General features: G+C 37.9%; 1 protein-coding gene across 1 annotated transcript in view; it reads right to left on the bottom strand.

The window, feature by feature from the left end:
• RELN (reelin) overlaps positions 1-22,234 on the bottom strand; it is a gene marked incomplete at both ends in the record, with an annotated part of 268,207 nt that overhangs the window by 121,005 nt on the left and 124,968 nt on the right. The window contains 3 exons of the mRNA XM_079534561.1: positions 1,503-1,599; positions 15,965-16,016; positions 21,563-21,659. Of these exons, the coding sequence (XP_079390687.1) occupies positions 1,503-1,599; positions 15,965-16,016; positions 21,563-21,659 (246 nt within the window). The remainder of the gene's footprint in view (positions 1-1,502; positions 1,600-15,964; positions 16,017-21,562; positions 21,660-22,234) is intronic.

The following is a 22,234-nucleotide window of genomic DNA, read 5'->3' as shown; positions in this document are numbered from 1 at the left end:
TGCACAGCGCACTGACCATCAGCATCTCTGTTCCACCCTGCCCCATTTCTCTGCTCCCTGCAGGAGGGAGTTCCCTCCCAGGAACTGCCTGCAGTGGAGAGAAAGCTGCTGAAGCACATTCACATAACCACTATAACTCATAGGAACCACAGGAGAGATGAGCATCCTTTCATAATTCATCCTCCTCTCTGCTTTGCACGACATTGCTCTATTGACCTATTTTCAGCTGCCAGCTCCAGCTGTCAGAGTTAAAGCAACAGCATTCAAACAACACAGGCATTAACTTCACAAATTTGGGGTTTCAAAGGCTTGTGTTTGGTCCATTACAATAGAGTGGTGGAATCATTTGAATTGGAAGAGACACTTAAAGGCCATCTACTTCAACTCCCCTGCAATGATCAGGGGATCTACAACTAGATCAGGGTGCTCAGAATCCCCTCTAACCTGACCTTGAATGTCTCCAGGGAGAGGGCATCCACCACAGGGCTACCTGTTCAATACTTTACTACTCTTATGGTAAAAAACTTCTTCCTTATACCCAGTTGAAATCTCCTCTTTTTTAGTTTGAAACCATTTTCCCTTGTCTTATCACAGACCCTGCTAAAGAGTCTGTCCCCTTCTTTCTCATACCTTCCATTACATGTGGAAAGACAGCTCTCAGGTCTTTCTCCCTAGAGTCTTTTCTCCAGGCTGAAGAGCCCCATAAGAAAAGATTATAAGATTTTCATTTGTAATCCTTGGTGCTTTCATGTAAATAAGTTTATTAAAAAACAAGGCATAATTCAACATATCTTGTTAGGAGCAAAACTATATAATATTTTTATGGATCATTTTATCCTACCAAAGTAGAAACTTGCAACAATACACATTATTGTTACTGCTGAGATTAAAAATGATGCTGAAATGCAAAAGCCATTGAGGTGTTAGTTTGGAATGAAGTAATCACAAGGAGAGAACAACACCTGTATCCCAGTGTTTGGTGCATAATGCAGATTGATGTGTCTGTGGCTATGAAAAGAACTTTATTTTTTGCTTTAATCAACTCATGGTTTGTTCTTAAGGATGTCACTGCATTCGCTAACCTTTGATGTAAAAACAGTCTGATGATTTAACAGTCAATCCGCTCTTGACATAAAACATTGTGTTACCCACCCCAGCATTCACCTCCTCACTTCAGCAGTTTTGGCGTGGCCATTAGTGAGAGCCAAAAACACAAGCCTACAGCACAGACTGAGCCTTTTGGTTACTGGAGCTGCATTTTAACTCTGAAGTCATTATCTTCCTGACCTCCCACACAGGAGGTAGATGGAACTGTGATTTGCCAAAAGCAGTGGCAGTTCTGCAATTAGTATTAGTGGCCATAATTTAATCCCTCAGCTTTTAATATGCCTAAACAAGTGAGAACTTAAAAGTTAGCAATCAAAAAAGTTATAAAAGATTGAAGCTTAATCAACACCTGCTCATCCAGAAAGCATGAAAGTGATTAAAAAGCTGTAACAAACCTAATTTTCTCCAGCTGAGTCCAATCTGCAGAGCTGTTCTTGCTGTAGGACACTGTGATGCTGGGATCTGAGTAACTAAAGCGGCACGAACCTGATCCTAGGAAAGGTGATGAAATCATAAGAGTTATGATACATTTAAACCATAAATGATCCTCCAATAACAATCACTACTGTCTATGCGTTTGTCACAACATCAGTTCTCTGTATTTTAAAGTGCATTAGTTGATGATGTAATTCCCTGGAATCTGTTGCTTCAGGTAAACACAAAATAATGCATGCTTTATGAGTCAGAAATAAAGTGGGAATGATAAATCACAGCCGTGCTGTGTAATCTTTGCAGATTTCCCAAGGGAAGCAAAATAAATTGCTTAACACTCCCCCACTGCAGGAAAAAAAACCAAACCAAACCAAACCAAACCAACCAACCAACTAAAGAAACAAACAAATAAAAACAACAACAACAACAAAAAACAACCCACCACCATATAATATTAAAGCAAATCCTTGTTATTAGAATTTAATCCACGTAGCAGTATTTATAGGGAAAATAGTAAAAGACTGATTTTCGTACTGGTACATAGGAAAAAAAAATAGAAATAAAAATATAGTAAATGATAGGAAGATCAGAATTACTTGAGCCACAGGCAAATGTTCTCCAGGAATTTGAAAGAACAAAGATATTACAAAATTAGTTATTTTAAGGATGCCCAAAGAGAATTAAATTAAGATATCATCCCATAGACTCACTAGAGCCTATAATTAATGATAAACATTTGATGCTGATCTGGGAATCTCAGAACACTTTACAAAAATGAACTAATTAAGCCCTATGGCACCCCTGCAAGGTAGGGTAATATATTTACTTTTGATTTATAAAAGGGTGCCTCTGGGTGCTGTCATGAATGGTAAACTTAGCAATTAATAAAGGGGACAGTCAAGATAATAAAATCTGGGATTGAACAATGCAACCTACCAAACTGATAAACAACCTGGGTGATAATTAAATACACTAAAAATACTATTTTTTCCCCTCAAATATGAAGTAATTCTCTCTCAGGAAATTCAACACCCAATGAAACAGATAAATCCTAAGCTGTGCTTCAGAGATCAACATGTCTACTTCAGAGACAAGTTGAAATATGAGACTCAAAGGTGGCCAGGCAGCAGATAGCAGCTACCTTCCACATTAAAAGAAGCTGCTCTCAATTAAACAGCACCTCTGATCACATCATTTTGCTGCTGGGTGTGTAACACAGCTTTGCTCACAGTAGGGGTATGAATTATGAGTGGTACATGTGGTGCGTTATGCTTGTGTGTGCTGTAGGTATATTTGGTCACAATGAAAATCATGCATATACATGTACATAAATACAAATATATATTATAGAAAAGGTACTATTATATTATATTAAATAATATAAATTATATAAAATATAAATGCACATAAATAAAGAACACATATATATGTGTTTAAATACACAAATGAGGAAAATGCTGGAGATAAAATTTTGCAACTTGGGGTACATTACTGCTGTAATAAAAGAAATGGCCCGATTAAAAAGATGCCAACCACCTGCATGAGGGAACAGTCTGCACATTTGAGTGGGAATGTCACACACTGCTTGCAGCCCCAGCGCCCCGAGGCAGCTCCCATCACAGCTCTCAGCTCGCAATGCTGCACATCTGGTTTTCCACTCTGTGGCACACATCCCGTACAGAGGGAAAAATAACCAAAAGATGGGATTACATCTCATCTCCATAATTTTGGCTAATACATCAACTAGCACTCCAGAAATGACCGACGAAGTTAACTTCTTGTATCTTTTACCACTGTTATATTGCAAACGTAGCAGCAGATACTTCCGATCCACTCACTACAGCTGTGTGGGGCACATTCAGCTGCTCTGATACGCATTCTGCTGTAACAAGGCACAGAATAATTAATCCTGCAAAGGCAGCAGGACTCTGAATTACCAAACATATCCCCAAAATGACTACAAAGCAACTCTTTGGGTATAATTTACTGACAAGGCACTTTATTTCTATCATATTAAAACAAAATGATGTCAGGAAAAGCCTTTACATTTCATTTTTGCCCATCTGCTGAGATGGTCTACTCCACTGAGTGGCATCTGCTGTCAGTTTCTACTTCTGTGGCTTTTAGGAGTTCCAGGCTCTCATCCCACTCATCAAATCCAATGAACTTCAGCTGGTTTAACCACTTTGGCTGGCAGGAGGCTGTGAGGCAAAGCTGCAACATACTGACTTTTCTCTCATAGAAAAATGACAGGAACATAAACAGGAAAAATAACTAGCAATATAGACTTAATAATATGCCATATCTGTTCTTGTTACAACCAGCTCTTGGTACAGCACTCTTCAAGAAAGCCAAATCAAAATGTCCTGCCAAAAAATGGAGATGGACATATTTGCTGATAATACCATCCGTATGATATTACGAAGAATGTTATATCTTAAATTTGGACCCTCTCAGACTGTGAAAAGAAGACTTCTTGCTTTTAAGAAAAAAACACCATTGAAAAGCTGCAAGGCAGATGTGGTGTTTCCCACATGTTACTGTGAAGTGAGGAGCAGACACAGAAGGCAAAGAGGAATGACCAGAGCAGGATTCTATTGCTATTTTAATAATCAGTCTGGTTGTACTAAAAGTAAATTAGTTTGGAATGTGATCAATGTAAGGTCAATGTAAGTAGTAGTTACTACCATGATGAAATACATGCTTTCAGCAATTTTTTTTTAATGTATATTCTTTCCTCAAAATCATAAGAAAGAACGTAAAATACTTATTATTTAAGCGTCTAATTCTGTAAAACTTTGACAATAGAAAAACAGAAATGAACACATCTGAAAAATTGTCAGCTACATTTAGGCTTTATTCTTTGTCCTTAAAACAGTCTTTTTAAAATAGATAGGAACCACAAGGATCTAGTGCTTGTTTCTTTTACAAAACCAGTATTAATCCAGCTTGCATTAACAGCTTCTCCCCAAGGAAAGGGAGAAAGATGAAATCAACTGTTCTCCAGAACTGGATTTATTGAGATGTCATTGAAAAACAATGTCATTTCATGTAATTTTCAGTATGTCATTATTTTCAATATTACTTTCAAAATTATTATTAATGTTATCCCTATTGCTCCATTTCACTGTAGTAAGAGTAATTCTAAAATAGAAATATTAAAAATAAATATTTTTTAAATCTGCAGTTTGAATGTTTACTTCTCTCTTGACCAACAAAGCAATCATGAGCAAACAGGTGATTAAAATGCAAGTAGTTACGTAGCAGAAAGTGAAGGCAAATTTGCCCAGGAAAGGGGAGGCATAATTTACCCCACTTCTAGAGATGCTAACAGATGCTGCTCCAGCTCTGAGCACAGCCACCATTGCAGTATGTAACACTGTAAATCTTCACAACCTCTCATCTTCCAAATAAAAAGTTGTACAAAATGACTTCAGACCTTATGAATGAGCCTAGACTATAGTCATTTTAAACTAACAATGCTCAGGTTTTGAATTAATCATGAAAACAGGTAAGAAAACATGCAGAATGATTACCATAAAGAAGCTTATATTAGTAAACTACTGCATGAAAGCAAGATGCTGCCTCTTTCTTAAAGCAAGTAGATCACAGTAAATCCAATGCTCTGTTGTGTTTATTGCCTAAATCAAACTAAATCCAGTTAGATTTAGCTAGTCAGCTAGTTAGCTAAATCTGTCTAAGACTTACAGTCATACTTTCAATATTAAGGTATATGCATGTGCAGATTATTTTTAATTTCCATATTTATAGGATTGTGTGTGAGGAACTAAGTATTTTCTTCTTTTTGCAATGATTTTACTCCTTTTCATAGGCTTCTAGCTGAAATTTGCAGATTTTTAAAACTTTTGAAAAATGCTGAGGTAGAGACAACCTTCATGGATATCATTTTGGATGATATATTTTAAACTCTGACAATTTTTGACTTAGTGGAAACCTTAAGCAGTAAAACAGCTTCTGTTATAAGCCCCAACTATTTCCATACATTGCATGATCTGAAACATTAATTTATTTTGCCTACACTTTATATGCTTTTGCCCTAAGGGTAATAAAATAAAATTTACTTAAAGTTGAATCTAGACACCAACGCTGATAGGAGATGATTTTGACTGGCGTAGTGTAATAAAGCTGAGCAGCTCCTGCCTGCTGCTTCATTAGTTCTACCTAAACCAAAACTGTGCTTCCCAATTGCTTTCCTACATGTTCTGGAGTATTCACAACATGTAGCCTTGACTTGACTTGTAGCTAGGACTTGACTAGCACTGACCACTTATAGCATGCCCACCTGAGGTGGAGACGGCTTCTTTTCCTGGAACTCTCATTAAGCTCATTTTCAATGCTTTCAATGCCATTACTAGTTAATATTTTATGCACTTTATTTTTTAAAATATCATGGAGGTAAAGTACTAGGAATATTTAAGGAGGAATGTTATGAAGGCACTTCATGACAGGTATTTGCAACCAGGTACTAGCATATTTGTATCCAGGCTGACAATGGCAGGCAAAATTAATTCAAGACTCACTACAGATTTGCCTTTGACTGTGTCAGATCTGCATAAATCCGAGTCATGTGGCTGTTGGTCTCTAAGATTTGTTAACAACACTGTTTAGAAGCTGGTGTTTTGCTGAGATAAAACTGGGTGCCATCTGCAAGGGAAGCAATATTTTGCCTCTTTATAGACTGTGACGTCCTCTGCCTCTTGACAACCTCTTGATAGTTCCTGCAAGTGCTTCAGTGGATAAGCAGATGAGATATCTAATGCTGGCTTTAAGAAGAATGAGTCTAATGTGCAACTGTGCAAGAAAAACTCACATGAAAATTTGTAGAAGGGTTTGATTATGTCCTAACTGTAGTCTGAATGGGAGCTCAAAAGAATCCTGTTTATCTAAAACCAGAAGATTGCTTTTATTCATTTTGTTAATGTGTTGAATAATGATTAGTGTTTGCTAAGGATTATGATTTGCTGATATCGCTTGAATTAAGCCAGACAGAACAGGATAATATAGTGGTCGAATTTGGCTGGCTTGCTAATAGTCTTTTTCCAAATTAATGAACCATACAGTCTGGTACAATGAGCACTCAATGGAAACTGTGGTGGCTTTTTTTTTTAAGGTATATGTGTATGTTGGCCTCTAATCAAGAGCCAGATGATTTCAACCATGTTAAAAAAAAATGAATATTTTGTCCTGATTATACTGGAAACTCTGATACAAACACGTGCAACTCACTGTTCATGTCATAGCGCCTCTGAAAACTTTCTCAAGAGGAGGTCACAAGAATATTTTTATTTTTCCTTGAAACCACAATTTTGAACTTTGTTTCAAGTGCAATTTTTAATTATGGTCCATTTCTGATCTTTAGTGTCTTTGATTATAGAATCAAGTTTACAAATAAATCTTTTAATGGTAAAAAAAATCTTAAAATTAAAAATTGCTAAAACAACTGGGTTATATGTTTTAATTTTAGTCTACTTACTTTAAAATAACTAAATACTGTTACTGCTGACTACTTGTTTCTCTCTTACAAGAAGATTCTGGCTCTCTGTGTTTTGGCAGACAATCCAGAATAAACAACTGAACAGAGGAAACAATGACGTTATTGGTGTTTGCCCTTGGTAAAAATCAGAGCTACTCTAACTTCTGTGAAAATTATGCATCTTGAGATGCAATGTCTCAACTGTTCTTTTCAGCAGAATTCAGAGAACAGCTAACTTTATTCCACTAACAGCTTTGGGCTACTGTCTAAATTAAATGAACGTGCTTTTAGCCTCCATCATAAAATCACATAGGACTGAAAGAACAATTAGTAGATTGGAAGAGAAATTAATAAATATGTTTAAAATTAGTAAATACATTCTCAATTAGTAAATGCATTAATCAGAAGGACTTTGGAACTGAACTCCTAAAGATTAAATAAAGGTCAAAGCCCCACTGGATGGGGCCATTATCAAGCTGCACCCACTGAAAAGGCGGCCTTGCTCAGTGCAGGGAACCTCCCACTGCCTCTTTCCTCCCACGTTCTGCCAGGGTTATCAATAACAGTGAATGTACTTTACGCGAAATAATCCAGCTATTAAGTATGAAAAGTCTGAGGAAATACTTCTCCGCCTCAATTTCCTCTTGGTCTATTTATGTTCAGAGATACGATGTGCTTCCTGTGCTCACAAAAATTTGTTCTCCTCTAATGAACAAGATAGACCACAGTTCATTTTGCTTTTTGTGACGAGAACATTACAAGAAAAATAAGCTAAGCAGAAAGCTGTATTTCCTTTCTACCAATTTCCAGTTTATTCTGATGTTCTGCAATCTAGTATAACTTTCTGAGATACAGCCAGCAGGTATATGCTTGGGTAATGTGTCTGTTGTCAAACAAATAATTAAATGATGCTTCTAAATTTAACCACATTCTTAAATGCACTAATATTGTTTAGATTTCCTTGCTGAAGGCAAAGTGAGTAAACCTGTTCAGATTTGGATGTAATGGACACCCATTAATTACAGCTACTGAAACAATAATGTCATTAAATCCACAGAAAGACTCATAGCATGGTCCTTGTGTCTGACCAAGTAGTAACCACTATGGTAAGTAAGCATTTTTTACTCATATTCCCTTATGGCATTTTTCAATATTAGTGCCATTAAATGCTTAATGTCAGATTATGGAGAGGTCCCCTAAAAGGGTGACCTTTCAATGAAGGAGGGCAAAATTTAAATTATACCATTTCAATCTTAAAGTAGTTATTAACTGGTAAATTAATATGTGTTGATAAGAAGAGACTTATTGCTTAACTCTGATGAACAGTCTGAGCAAAGGTCAGTTATTGTAACTTTAACACCACGAGGATCTGAAAATACCATAGGAGGGTATGTAGCATTCTGTTGAGATCCCACAGTAGTTCGTTTCAGAAGGGCTGTACCAAACGCACACAGTGGTCCCAGAACTGCTGTGTGAAAAGTGGCAACTTGAATATAAAGACTTGAAAATATTTTTCTTTCCTGCATTAAGGAAATTCCCTTTCACCAGGAAAATTTGGGAAGTATTTCTTTCTGAAGCCAAGTCTGTAGTTAAGGTGTTGTTCATTTCTGAAAGCCTGGAAAACAGATTGCCCGTTGCTAACTTTATATGTAGGAGGGTTATAACCGGTTGGGTGAAAGCTTTTTTTTTTCTTTTTTTCTGCAGTGCCTGATGGGTTTTCTACATTTTTATTCACTTTTGCTTTCAGTGATGCCCCTGCTCCCTTTCCCACCAAAAAAGACCCAGGGGCATTTTGCTGAGCAGGGGGCTTCCATTCCCCTCCCCCCCAAGGAAATGCAGATGCTTTCTTTTGGACTTAATTCAAAAATGGACAATTTTAATCGTACAACACTGTTATACTAATACAGTGCTACAAGCAGGATTAAGATGAAAGTCAGCCTGTAATCCGGCATTTATTATTTTCAGCAACCAATTCAGTAATGGCCCACATTTGACCATGTGGGGCTGGCTCTGGAGCTTGCCCTGGGTCAGAGCCGAGGACCCAGCTCCCTTATCTGTGCTGCTTTTCACTGCACAATAAATCTGTAGTGCTCAAAGTTTAATTCATAGCAGTGGCAGAGAAACCGTGGTACAGAAGTAATAAAAACAATATTTCATTGTAACCTTGAAGTGGCCAAAACAACACAAATCATTTCACCACGAGGCCATTAAAATGTCTTTCCAATATGGCATTAACTTTAAGCCCTTTTTTTGACCTAGGCATTATCAAGGCAGCCTTTCTTGTGTAACTCAGCAAAATCAATAAACACCACCTCACATCTCCTCCCATGCTATGTGAAGTGTGCTAGATGATGTTACTTATCTGTCTTCCTCTTTCACATTAGAGGTAATTTATAACCAGTGTATCTACACAAAGGACTTCTCTGCCAGAAGGTGAAAGCTACTGGGTTTCATGTCAGGTAACAGAAAATGACAAATCGAGAAGCAAATAAAAAATCTTAATGTTCTTTTATCAAGTGGAAGATAGGAAATGAAGCAAGCAGAAGAAAGACTATGGCAAATTACATTGATTTTTGCATTTAATTATATCAAATTTCCAAGCTTTTTCCAAATGGCTATGAAATAAATAAGGATAAAACAACCTAGGTGTTGAGATGTAATATGTTATTACTGTTCAGAAAGGAATGGATCTGAATGTAGCAACAACTGAGCTTCATTTTATAATTTTGATTTCTTACAGAATTGGTATTTCAAATTACCCAGATTAAAAGCTGTTTTTATGCACTATTTAAACTGAGCTCAGGCAGAGTTTTTACACATTTTTATTAGTCAGTTACCTGGTATGAAATCCTTCAAAAAGTACATACTAGCCCAGGAGTGCCCTTTGTTTGCTTAACAAAGATAATCTCTCTGTCCTGTGGCCACCATCTCCCTTCCTCCATTGTGTGCCTCAGGAATTCTCCTTCGCTGTTTGTACCACAGTCAACATGACCTTACAAATGCACTGAGCACACAAATCTGGAAGGTGTCCTTCTCTGGAAGGAGAAACTGGGTGCTGAGGGAAGTCATCCATACAGGTGACTAAAATGAAGCTGGCAGCTCAACATGTCCAAAACATGTGGCCCCACAAATCGTGTGTTCAGTGAAGTAGTGAGAGATTTTAAAGATCAAATACTCTTCCACGTAGTCTTCAGAAGGGGCTTATTTTTCACTGTAGTATTTCTCTAGAGACACACGAGTGAATTTTCATAGCAATTCTGAAAAGAAATTCCTATGTATGTCTGGTTCAGCTGAGGTACAGTGCTACCTCATAAAATGGCTACTACAGCATTTGTCAGTCACTGGATAGTTTTTACTGATTGTAAACTAAGCAAAACGTGAAAATTAAGATAAAGTAGTCAGCAATTGTTTCTCCCAGCCAAAGCTGTGGCATATTCAACAAAACATGTTTGGATGTGTGAATTTCTTTTAGGTTGTCTGAATCCAAGCAGAAGATAAATAGATGATATAAAAGCAGTACTGTCACTGAAACAGCTGCCACCAGAAATGAACTAAAACATAATAAAAATATCAATGACAAGTCTTTGGATTGTTGCATGGAGTCAAGTGAGTTCATCATTGTACACGCTACTAAGCCAAGCAGTATAGGGATGTTTCAGCACTGGTGAGGCCCCACCTCGAGTTCTGTGTTCAGTTCTGGGCACCTCAATACAGAAAGGAAACTGAGGTGCTGGAGCAGGTCCACAGAATGGCAACAAGGCTTGTGAAGGGCTTGGAGAATGTGCCCTACACGAAGAGACTGAAGGAACTGGGGCTGTTTAGTCTGAGGAAGAGAAGGCTGAGGGGAGACCTTATTGCTCTCTTCCAGTACCTGAAAAGTGCTTACAGCAAGAGCAGGGTTGGTCTCTTCTCATTGGTGACAGGTGACAGGACGAGGGGAAATGGCCTCAAGTTGCGCCAGGGGAGGTTTAGGTTGGGTCTCAGGAAGAACTTCTTTACAGAAAGGGTTATTGAGCACTGGAACAGGCTCCCCAGGGAGGTGGTTGAGTCACCATTCCTGGATGTGTTTAAAAACCATATGGATGTGGTGCTCAGGGGCATGGTATAGTGGTGGGTTGTTAGGGGAGTATGGTTAGGTTTAGGTGGGACTTGAAGATCTTTAAGGTCTTTTCCAACCTGAGCAAGTCTATAATTCTATGATTCTGGAGGGAAGGAGAAGGAATTGCCTTCCTGCAGATGTTCTGCAAAGCCCTGCAGACACTACTCCAGGTAATCACATAGCAAAACTATTTTCTCCATGGACATACCTGGGGGTCAATGAGTCAGTTGCACTACTTATGTCTATAGGCTATTCTTGTAAAGTAATTTGTATCCATTATGATCTTCTTTTTGCTGAAGTATAAAAGCGTGGCAGTCATTACTAATCTAAAAGGCACAGTCATCAATTCTGTTTTAAAAACTACTGCTATGATTACTATTACTATTGTGGTTTGAATATGTATCAGAGCAAAAAAGAAGTATTTCCCTTATCTACAGAATCAATTACTTGTAGTTTAATTCTCTAGGATTCAGACTGGTAACAAACTGCCACTTCAAAAATGAAGAAACTTGAGCCTGAAGAAAGATGCATTATTTCAGTGAAGGTGTTGAAAACAATCTGTGCTTTGTCTTCAGCAAACATCAGTGAGATCCTTGGTACATAGATTTACAGAGTAAATCAACTCTGGTGGTTCAGAAAGAGTAATAGATGCTGCTGTGTTAATGATTCACTAACCTGCTGTCTGAGGCAAGGCAGGGCATGACATGAAAACCCTTTTGGAACCGTTATGTCAAAGATCTGCACCCAAATCAATGACCCTTACTCATACACTAATCAAAAGCAGTCAATAGCATATTTTAAATTGTTTTCTCTATTGCGTTTGTGAAAGACTGTGAAATGAGCAAGCATTATATAATAGACTGTAAATATCCTAGACCACATAGAAGTTCTTGATATCTGCATTACACAGGGACCTTTCCTCTTAAAAAGAAATGATGCTATAAATATAAAGGTCAACACAGGCTCAACACACAATTACTCTTCAGTTAAGTAGTGTTCACAGTCTGATGGATTTGTAAAGCTCAGGACTTTTAAAGGAAGACAGTGGTGACTGCTCTGCCAGGAAATAAAATTGAAAGAGTGAAATACCTTTCACTTTTGAGCATGGTTGGAGAAATGATTAAATGTTAAACGATTAAATGAGAAATGTTGGAGAAATGTGATTAAATGATGAGTTTGTCAATGAAATATTTATGCACGTAAAAGCAGAAAGTGTAACATTTTATTTTCATTTAGGAAATAAATAAAAAATAGCGTGTATCACAGAATTGTTGTGTTTGGTTGGAAGAGACCTCTGGAGAGCATCTAGACCAACCCCTGCTAAAGCAGATTCCCTACAGTAGATTGTAGAAGAAAGTGTCCAGGAGGATTTTGAATATCCCCAGAGAAGGGGACCCCACAACCTCTCTGGGCAGCCTGTTCCAATGGAACTTCCTGTTTCTACAGAGAACTATTAAGATATTAAAAGAGATTAACAATTTGTATATATTGCTAGAAAATAGAGGGGGAACAGTTAATAACATGCTTTAGTAATGACTGAGGATCTTTGGATAATACCATAAAAGTTGAAAAGAATTTTAAGATATGATCCTTCCTCACAGTTTTCATTTATTTCGTCAAAGGCACTGTCAAATTCAGCCTGCTTGTAGAGGAGTGTTTAAGAGTTTTCATGAACAAATCTGAAGAAAGAGTGCTTTCCTTATCAAGTTATTCCTATTTTCCAATATTTTTTCAGTAGTCAAAAATGACCCATCGATACTAGAGCGTGAAGAAGCAGCTATGGAACAAATTTTTTTCAAGGAAATTGAACATTCTCCACAAACAGTTTTCACGTTGAGACACACATGGCTACAAGGAGCACCTGCATGGGAGGACATGCTAAGTGTTGGTGCTCATTAGCTTCAGCTTAGTGTTTGACACATGCACTACGGAAGAAGGAGGACTGTAAATAGTCTGACAATGCTGAATGCCCACGCAGAGTTTGCACTGCTCACATGCATCACAGACGTGGGAGCATATGCTTGAAGAGGATGCCCAAGGAACAGTGCCACTTGCACACCTGACACCTTGGCATTGCTTCCTTAAAGCCTTTTCCCTTTACAGAATTCCATGTGTAACTTTCTTCCCACCTCTACCTCAGTTATTAATCTTTCATTACTGTCTAGTCACCTTCAACCACATGGGCCTACATGAATGACAGCTTATGCTCATCCCTGGAGCAATCTAGGGGCTTAGCTAAGGGAAAAACCTAAGCTTTGGAGTGAGTAAAAGGGAATATTCCAGCTAACAACTGAGGCTAACATCAATGTAATATCCTGCAATCCCAAGTTGTTGAACATACCTGGCCCATCCGTGGCCCATGGGAGTCCAAAGATATTGCTTTAAATATCTCAATCAACAATCCTATTGAGTACTGAGGAAACAGCCAGATTTTGTCTTTCACGTACCTGTGCTTTATCTTGGAGATATGTAGTCATGGGTGATTAAAGATATCTGAAGGAATTGAAATCTTCTGCACACTTGGGCCTCCAGCTCATGAATGTAAGCATTGCCCCAGCCCTGGACCATGAGGCAATGCCACTGGAGTGACTCCGAGTGCAGCATGGCAGAGACACTGCTCTTGCTCAGAAAAGCTACTGTGCATTAATGCTGTCCTGTGTGCTGAACAGGGCTTACTAACTACCTTTCCATGATAATTAAGGCTTCATCCTTAGTGCTCCTTTTGAACTTTATTGCCCTTCAGAGTACAAGACTACCAGATGCATAGCACATTAAGAAAACTACACAGAATATCAACTAATGAAAAATTCACTAATATCCATTCTGACCATACAGGGATTCGTGATGTAATCAAAGCCAATTTTTTTGCTTCATTTTCCAATCTTCACCTGCTTATATAGCTGCAAATACAGAATTCCATTTGATAATTAGTGATGACAGAAATCAAAGGATATGCACTTTCATGTGGCCGCAGCTAGGTGAGAAATCTAATATAAAGGCAATCCCAAAGGATTTCAGCTTAAGGTATTCAGTGGCAGATAGAAAGTGTTGAACCTTCTTTAAGAAAAGGTAATTCTCTTGGATGAATCTCTAAATAGGGTTATGATTAATCTGGACATTTGGGAATAAGATGGAAACTGGCAAATGCCTCGTTCACTTTTATGATTGTAAAGCCAAGTACTGCTGAGCACAGCAGAAGTCTCCCGGCTCACACTGGTTTTTATCAGTTACAAAACCAATCTGTGCTATATTTCAAGCCCTACATAGGCATGCAGGTAATGTGATACATTTTGAACTTAGGCTGAAGTTTTATTTACTCAGATACATATCACCCCTCTCCTGCTCTATTACATGGGGGATTTTACTGGTTTCTACTGGTACAGTTCAGGATATTCTTACCATATATGATATTTCCTACTTGGCCATTCTTTAACCTTTTTTTTATTTGACCTTCCCAGATGATAGGACCAAAGGCTACTAGTGAAATTCTGGGTGTGGGAAATGCAATCTTCTGTATGCCACCTGTAGCAGGACCCAGCTGCCAAGCTGGAACAGCAAACATTCACTGACTATGAATGGTACAGACACAGGTGGGAGAATGAGACAGAAATGTGTGGCTTTAAAAACCCCAGGAATTATTCTGTGGGTAAACGGCATGTCCTAACAAAGCAAGTGAACTGCTGTCCTTACACTGGTTGCATGAAGCTACAGAGCAGCTCCAGGCTGTTTTTTTGCTAGAGGTGTTGGATTTTTGTGCAGTAATTCAGCTTAGGAATGGGCACATTTTGCTAGCTTTTTAAAAATGGTAATTCTCTATAAAAGCACGTATACCAATCGTTAGCACTAATAACACTCCTGTGAACTGCACAGTGACAAGTAATGTTGTCCTCAAATAGTCAAATGAATGACTTCAGGTAGAAACAAATGTAACTGATGTATTTCTGAGCCTTCTAGGATATTGATTTCACATCCACCAAAAAAAAGAAGCAGCCTGCCAAGCTGCCTGATAGCTCTTATTTCCAACTGAGATTTCCAGACTTTAATCACACCTTTTGCTGAGACACTTCTAGTGATTTAAAATTTTTTAAAAAGAGGTATATAATTTGGAAATATATATCCAGGAGTCCACAGAGGAAGCAGCTATATTTCTTGCTTGCTTTTTTATTGAACTATTTGAGTCATAAAAACATTTTTCCTCCATACTTTGAACACTGAGATTTAAATTAAGGAATTAGGTGTTTTCCAAATTTGCCCTCATCCCAAGCCACAGCTTCTGCAAAAAGCCCAAACCACACATTGCGATAACTTACAGCAGGCATTCTAGGTGGTAAAGCATGCCACCCCCTGTAAATAATCAGAGTCAGACAGCATCTAGTTTTGTTCTGTCCTGCTACCTATTCTGTTTGTATAGATGTGTTATAAAGAGCTTTATCCAACCATAACCTGGAAGACATCAAGGCTTTAAAATATTAAAGAAGAAAAATCCAGTTTTGCTAGTTTTATTTTAGAAACAGCAATCACACATTAGAGAAAGAAGAAGTGACTATAACATTTGCCATTGGGTTATAAAATAGATGTGACAAAGATTACTCCATGACTATACCTCCCATCATTGGAGTATCCACTGGAATTGCTCCTTTCCAAAGTTTATATTGGGAGTTTCATGGATTATCAAGAGATGAATAAATGTGATGCAGTTTTTACAAGATGATTCTAATCTCTCATGTCAAGTGCCACACCAAACAAAATAGTGAAGATGAAACTGAGGGTCACTTTCCATTGCAACAATGACTTTTTACGCTTTCTCAGGTGAAAGACTGAGCTAAACTTACCAAGGGAAAACTGAAGGACGGATGCAGTAGTTGTGTTAAGGCCATTGGTAGTCTACAGGAAGAAAAGCAAACAGCAGAGAGATCATGTTAGGTCAGCAAAATAGTACATTCATCACTTGTTTTTCTTTGAAAGCATGGAAGGTCTCTGGATACATAGATCTCCAGTGAATAAAACCATTAATTTCCTATCCTTTCAGGTTGAGTGATTGTGGACACTGCTGTTATGTCATTTTGATTATTGATATCTCATCACATGTCATAGCCGTTTTCCTTTTTTTTTTTTTTTTACTGTATTGCTGTCTGCCAAATGATGTGAAACACTGGCACTTGATCAGTGTTAGGAGATCTAAAAAATGAAGCAACCCCGTCATCGATGGCCAGCTTGGATAAACACGTGCATATGTAACTCTTTTTATTCTCTCAGCACAGAACAAGAAAGAGAAATGATCCTAAATAAATAATGAAAACAACATTAAATGAATATAAAATAATAAAATGAAATATTTACAGGAAACAATATAATCTTAGTCTTCATCAGTAAAGCAAACAAAAACTTGGTGATACAGCATAATATATGCCATGAAGTTCTGTAGCAGCATCTACCCATCCAAGCAAGACCAAACAGACAGGCAAAAAACTTCAAGTAGGTCACTCTGTATTCAGGACACTGCCCACCTGTGTTGCTTTTCTTTCTCCCTTTTCAATACCCTCATATTTCAGTAGTTCAAATTAGGACAGTTTTATGAGATAAAAAGCAATACAGTATTGTGAAGAAGATAGAACCACCTGTATTATTTCAGAATTATTTTAAATACATTTTGAAAGTTAACATTAACACTACTGCTATGTAAGAAGCAAGCCAGAAGCACTACTATAAGGACACTGCCTGATCTAGTTGTTTTGTTGAGGAGCTGAAAAATCATAGCAACTATTTAGCAAAGAGAAAGAGCTACTGGATCATCGTCCCAAAAAGAAAAGACTCAAAGTTTGGTTCATTCCTATTTGCAAAAGACCCAGCAGAGATATGATTCATCACTATAAGCAGATGTTGTAGGCTAGAGTGAAAAAAGGAAAAATGTACAAAATGAAAGACTACATCAGCAAGAAAGAAAAGAAAAAAGGAAAAAAAGACACAAACTGATCAGACAGTAAGTTTATGCAATCTTAAAAATGTCATTTAATTAGAAGAACAATGACAGCAAATGCCCTAAGTAAATTCATCTGATATTTATTGCCAGTGGTGCCTGAAGCTTGGATCTGAAGACCTTGGAGTTGTCCTTGCATGTCAGAACCCACGGACCAAAATTTCATGTTATTTCCCATTAGAGTAGCGATGGACTCTTCCATTAGGAAATCTGTGATCCTCACTCATTCAGATCATCATAATGTGGGTATGGCTAAAGAGAAGCCAAACTTCAGAGCAAACTCAACTCCTGAAGCAAGGTCTGGGGCTAGCAGAGCTCTTTGCTTTGGCCGCCAGTGCCAAGCTGGGGACCTGCATGAAGGTGGCTACAAGTAGATTACCTGAAGGACTTGAATACTCTGAGTGATGGAGAGGAAACTGAATAGAAGATAAGATCAGCCACAATCATAATAAAATTGTTGAACTGCAAAATATAGATAAAAAATGGAGCTCACAGACAAACTGTCATTTTCCTAAAAAAAACAGCACTCAATTAAAGAGTAGAGCTAATTACTTGGAAGATCCTACTATGGCATTATTACAAAGGCAACGTTGTCAGCATTTCTGAATGGCAAAAAGCACATTTTCTGTATAATTTCCCCAAGTCACATGGCAAAAGCACAGATTCTTCCATTATCAGGAATTCCTGTTCACTTTAATTATCTACTGTGTAGATATATATTAAAATTGGAGAGAAATCTCTCATGTCTGAACTCCCTTATTTCCCTGCACACAGCTGCATGACAATGAACAAAAGCTAATCCAAAATGCAGATGTTTTCTGACTGTTACTTAGGACTCCAGTGATGCAGAACTAATGCTATCTCTCAGCTCCCTGTTTCTGCCCTTCTGTCTTTGGTGACTTTCAGAAAAATATCCATATCTTTGCCAATGTATAATCAGAATTTGTATGTATATTCACATCTATATGATTAACAAATTCCTGGGTGACGGGACAGCTTTCACCATTCTCTTCCATTATTAACATCAGCATTTAGATAGTAAGAGGTAAATTAGCTTGAGAAGCTGATTTCAGTCAGGCAAATGGTCTTCTTCCTTTGTAAGTTAGTTTTGACCTGGACTCATTTACAGATAGCATGGTTTACTATGCAGCCCACCAGTGCTTGTATGAATAGCATCTCTGCCTCCAGGAAATGGTGCACAAGAGCAAAAGAGATTCAGTTTTGTCCACTGCTGAACCAAGTTAAGGTATTTGTGAATTTATAATAGATGGAGACCTGGTCCTGGGTTCCAGGGGGTGTAGGTGAGCATGAGGCATGACTGCACTATCCAAGCAGCTTTTCACTAAATGACAAAGAACATCAGAGAGATCTTTGTTTTCCTTCCTCCACAATGAGAAGAGAAGGGTCCATGAAATGGCTTGTTTTGGCATGACTTTTTGATGTCTTTTTTTTTTCCTACACTCACACTGAATGCAGAGGAAATTTTCTTATAAGTGTTAACAAATGGGATCTTTACTGAAATGCACTAAAGATTAGCTGATAATAAAGCTACAAGTTCTTTAGGAGATGAATGAAAATTTAAGTAATTAATCACAGCTGTTAATGATCTGTGAACAGATTTGGTGAGACATTCTCAAACCATCACAATAATCTGAAATAGCAATTTTCAAAACTGTTTGAAAATTTCCCATTATCTGTACATTATATTTGCAGAAAATACAATTTTTCTCTCCTTGGAATATTTCTAAAAGGCAATTATAGCCTTTAAGCAAAACCAAGGAGGTTGCATTTATATCAGCTCTTTTAAAATTGCAATTGTCCCAGTTTATGTTCATTCTGTCAGGATTGATTCAATATTACGTATCGCTTTTATCATGCCAAGTAATAAAGTGCTTTCTGACTTGAGTTACGAGTACCTATTATATTAGCTTACATTCAATTAATTATGTTATGTTGTGCAAGTTCTAATTTCAAAATGAAACCCTTTATCAATGTTCAGTAGCTCATATTGCCAAGAAATTAAATGTTATCATTTATCACAGAAGATGTTCAGAAAAAAATAAAAGAGAATATGTTGAGAGTTGTTCAGGTAATGTTTTAGAAAACAAAAAACAAAACGACAACATTTGATCTTCCAAAAACCTTTTGAAGAGTCTTGTAAAGGACTGGTAAGTTCAGATACCGCAGAAAGGAAGATTACTTTTTTTCTGAGCAGGCAGGGAGTCTTTAGTAGCTATTTTTCTCTGCAACATCCCTCACACTAAATATCTTCGCAGGATTTTACCAGTGGTAAATTCTCACCAACAGACGCAGACAGTTGGTATTAAACAACCTCTCCCAGCAGCAGCAGGCAGCTACAGGCAGTAAGGAGCGGAGACGGAGGTCAAGGAAGAAAACCAGTAGCTGTCACAGTTGTTGATAAAATACATTTTGCAAATTCAACTCCACTTAGTATTTTAAAGCAATAATGTGGAAAAAGGAGCCATGAACAGAAACAGATTTCAAGAGCAATTTAAAGAATGGGATTCAAAAATAGATAAAGATTGGAGAAGTAAAAAAGGTTTTAAAAATGTTGACAGGAAGAGATAAATTGTTTAGATGCTGAAAGATGGTTACACATGAATATCAAGTCATCTTAAAGAAAATTAGGATTAAAATATATGTCCATATTTGAAAATGAACCCAGGTCAGACCTGTGGTATGAGCAGTGTCCTGTGCTCACCCCAAGTATTAAACGCTTCATAAGCGTTTGATTTTTCGGCAACATTGCCATAATACTTATACTTCCATTATTAGGCTTAGAGCTGTTTATAAGCATGATTATTTTTTCAGCTGATTATTTAATCACACTATTTAGGAATCATAATATTTTCTCCCAAGTTCCTGATGCTAGGACAGTGCCATTTTGCCATGTGGCAGTACAAGAGAACAGTCCAATGCTGGATTTCTAAGTCAATTTGCGATTAATGAAGGTAGGCTGAATTACATATCAGCAGGAAGAAGACATCTAATTAACAACATTTTAAACTACTTGGGACCCTTGGTTTGCTAAATGCAAGTAAGTTATTTTTCAGGAATTTACCTACCTGCAATACTGGAATTTAAAATCAGTAGGAAAATGTGGAAAAAGCATCCTAGCGGTGTGACTTCATTTCTGTACAAGGCATAAAACAATGCATCTCCTCTCAAGGCAGTTAATGAAGCTTAGCGTGTTCAGATAGAATTCAAAGTAGCAGAGAGGCAATTTAGCAGCACTGTCAGGACTTCCCTGCCGGAGTTGGCTATGGAGGGAATGACTGAAACTCTCCCTTACCCATAAAATAAATGAATTGCTTTTAAATCTGTTTATGCCTTTGAGTCACCAGCAACATCTTCATTGCATTTGTGCAATTTTGATCTCACTTCAAGATGTAAAATTAATCCCATTAAAGGAATTGTTAGTGTCTGAAACAAGGAGAAGATTCTTGGCCAAAACCACTTCTGTTTTATGGCCCTCTTCCATCTATCCTCTTCAAATAGCTCTCATTACCCTCTCCCTCCACTCAGAATACTATTGAAAACATGAAAATTAATTTTGAATTATACAGGCTTTGAGCTGCTCTTGTAATTTTTCAGTTCTTTCAAAATTTCCCATTTTATCTACATCACTGCAGCTAACTGCTGGTGTCAGCTGCAGCATGTGGGCATTGGTTATATATCTTTCAATTAATTTCCCCCACCCAGATGATCCCAAGTTAATGCAAGTTGCACCATGTTGTTTCTTTCAGCAATTTTATGGCCAAACTACACCCCAGTGAAATTATTCTGTCACCTTCATCATGACTCAATTTGCTACATACACTTTCCTTAGTCTGGCAAGTGCTTGCTCCAGGCTGCATTTAAATCTGTAGAATGCCTTGTTTGCAAGTGATGCTTTACAACCAAACTAACATTTGTCAACAACGACAAGAAAAAAAAAAGGGGGACGGAGCTAATAGAATAGAAGAAGAAAAATGAACCTTGTCTTTATTCCACTGTCGGAAATAAAAAGATGATGACAACAGTTTGATAACAAAGCTCTGTTACATCACCTTTCACAGAATCACAGAATGGCCTGGGTTGGATGGGACCTCAAGGATCATGAATCTTCAACCCCCCTGCACATGCAGGGCCACCAGCCTTCACGTTTAATACTAGACCAGGCTGCCCAGGGCTCCATCCAACCTGGCCTTGAACACCTCCAGAGACAGGGCATCCACAACTTCTCTTTACAGAGACATCCACAACCTGTCTTTACAGATACTTTAAAAAATGAATATACACTGGATCAAGAGATTTTCCCATGCAAAAGATTGCAACAATTTTTGGTTATCAGTCATCTATTATTTTGGATGTTCCTGTGGTGTTCTTCCATGGCATTATCACCTTTGCTAAGGAGACTGTCTGCTGAACACCAAACCTGCAAAGCACTTACCAGCTCTCGGGGACCATATGGCTCACAGAAAGTGATGGCACTGCCATGCATAATCACACCACACTGCTCTCCAATCTCACAGTTGCTGCATTCAGACCTGCAGGAAGAACAGAACATGTTCAAAATGGAAACGAGAAACCACACACTGGAGATGGCATCAGGCATGAAGACTGTAAAATAAGACTGTTGTATTTTGGCACTCAAATCACACTGTTTCACTAACACAAGGTCAAGCACCTCTAAGTCCGAGGTGCTAAATCTGCCTCTTGATAAAGAACCATGTGGATAGGTAGATAGGTACTTGCGCTTTACTGCAAAACATGGGTAGGATCACATCAGAGAAACAAACCAGAGCAACTGAGTGATTTTATGATGCCACTTTAGATCACAGGGACAGTAAGTAATTCAGAGGTATCCTAGTTTGCAGAACTTGAAACATCACTTTCCGGCTTTCCTGCATCACTTCTGCATGGCTTTGGCTTTACCACCTTTCTCTCAGGGACAGAAATCTCATTCCTAGAAATGAACAGAATAAAACACTCTGGTCTGGAGAGAAAACCAGCCTTAGTATGCCTTCAGTCCTCTATTGCCCTCATGCAGCATGGATGGAGACCAAGGCCTAGCACAGAGCTTGGCCTTTAGGCATCTCACTGAGTTCCTCTTGACAAGGCT

Source organism: Tetrao urogallus (genome assembly GCF_951394365.1).
Source record: "Tetrao urogallus genome assembly, chromosome: 1".
Lineage (NCBI taxonomy): Eukaryota > Metazoa > Chordata > Aves > Galliformes > Phasianidae > Tetrao > Tetrao urogallus.
This window is presented reverse-complemented; position numbering and strand designations above follow the sequence as displayed.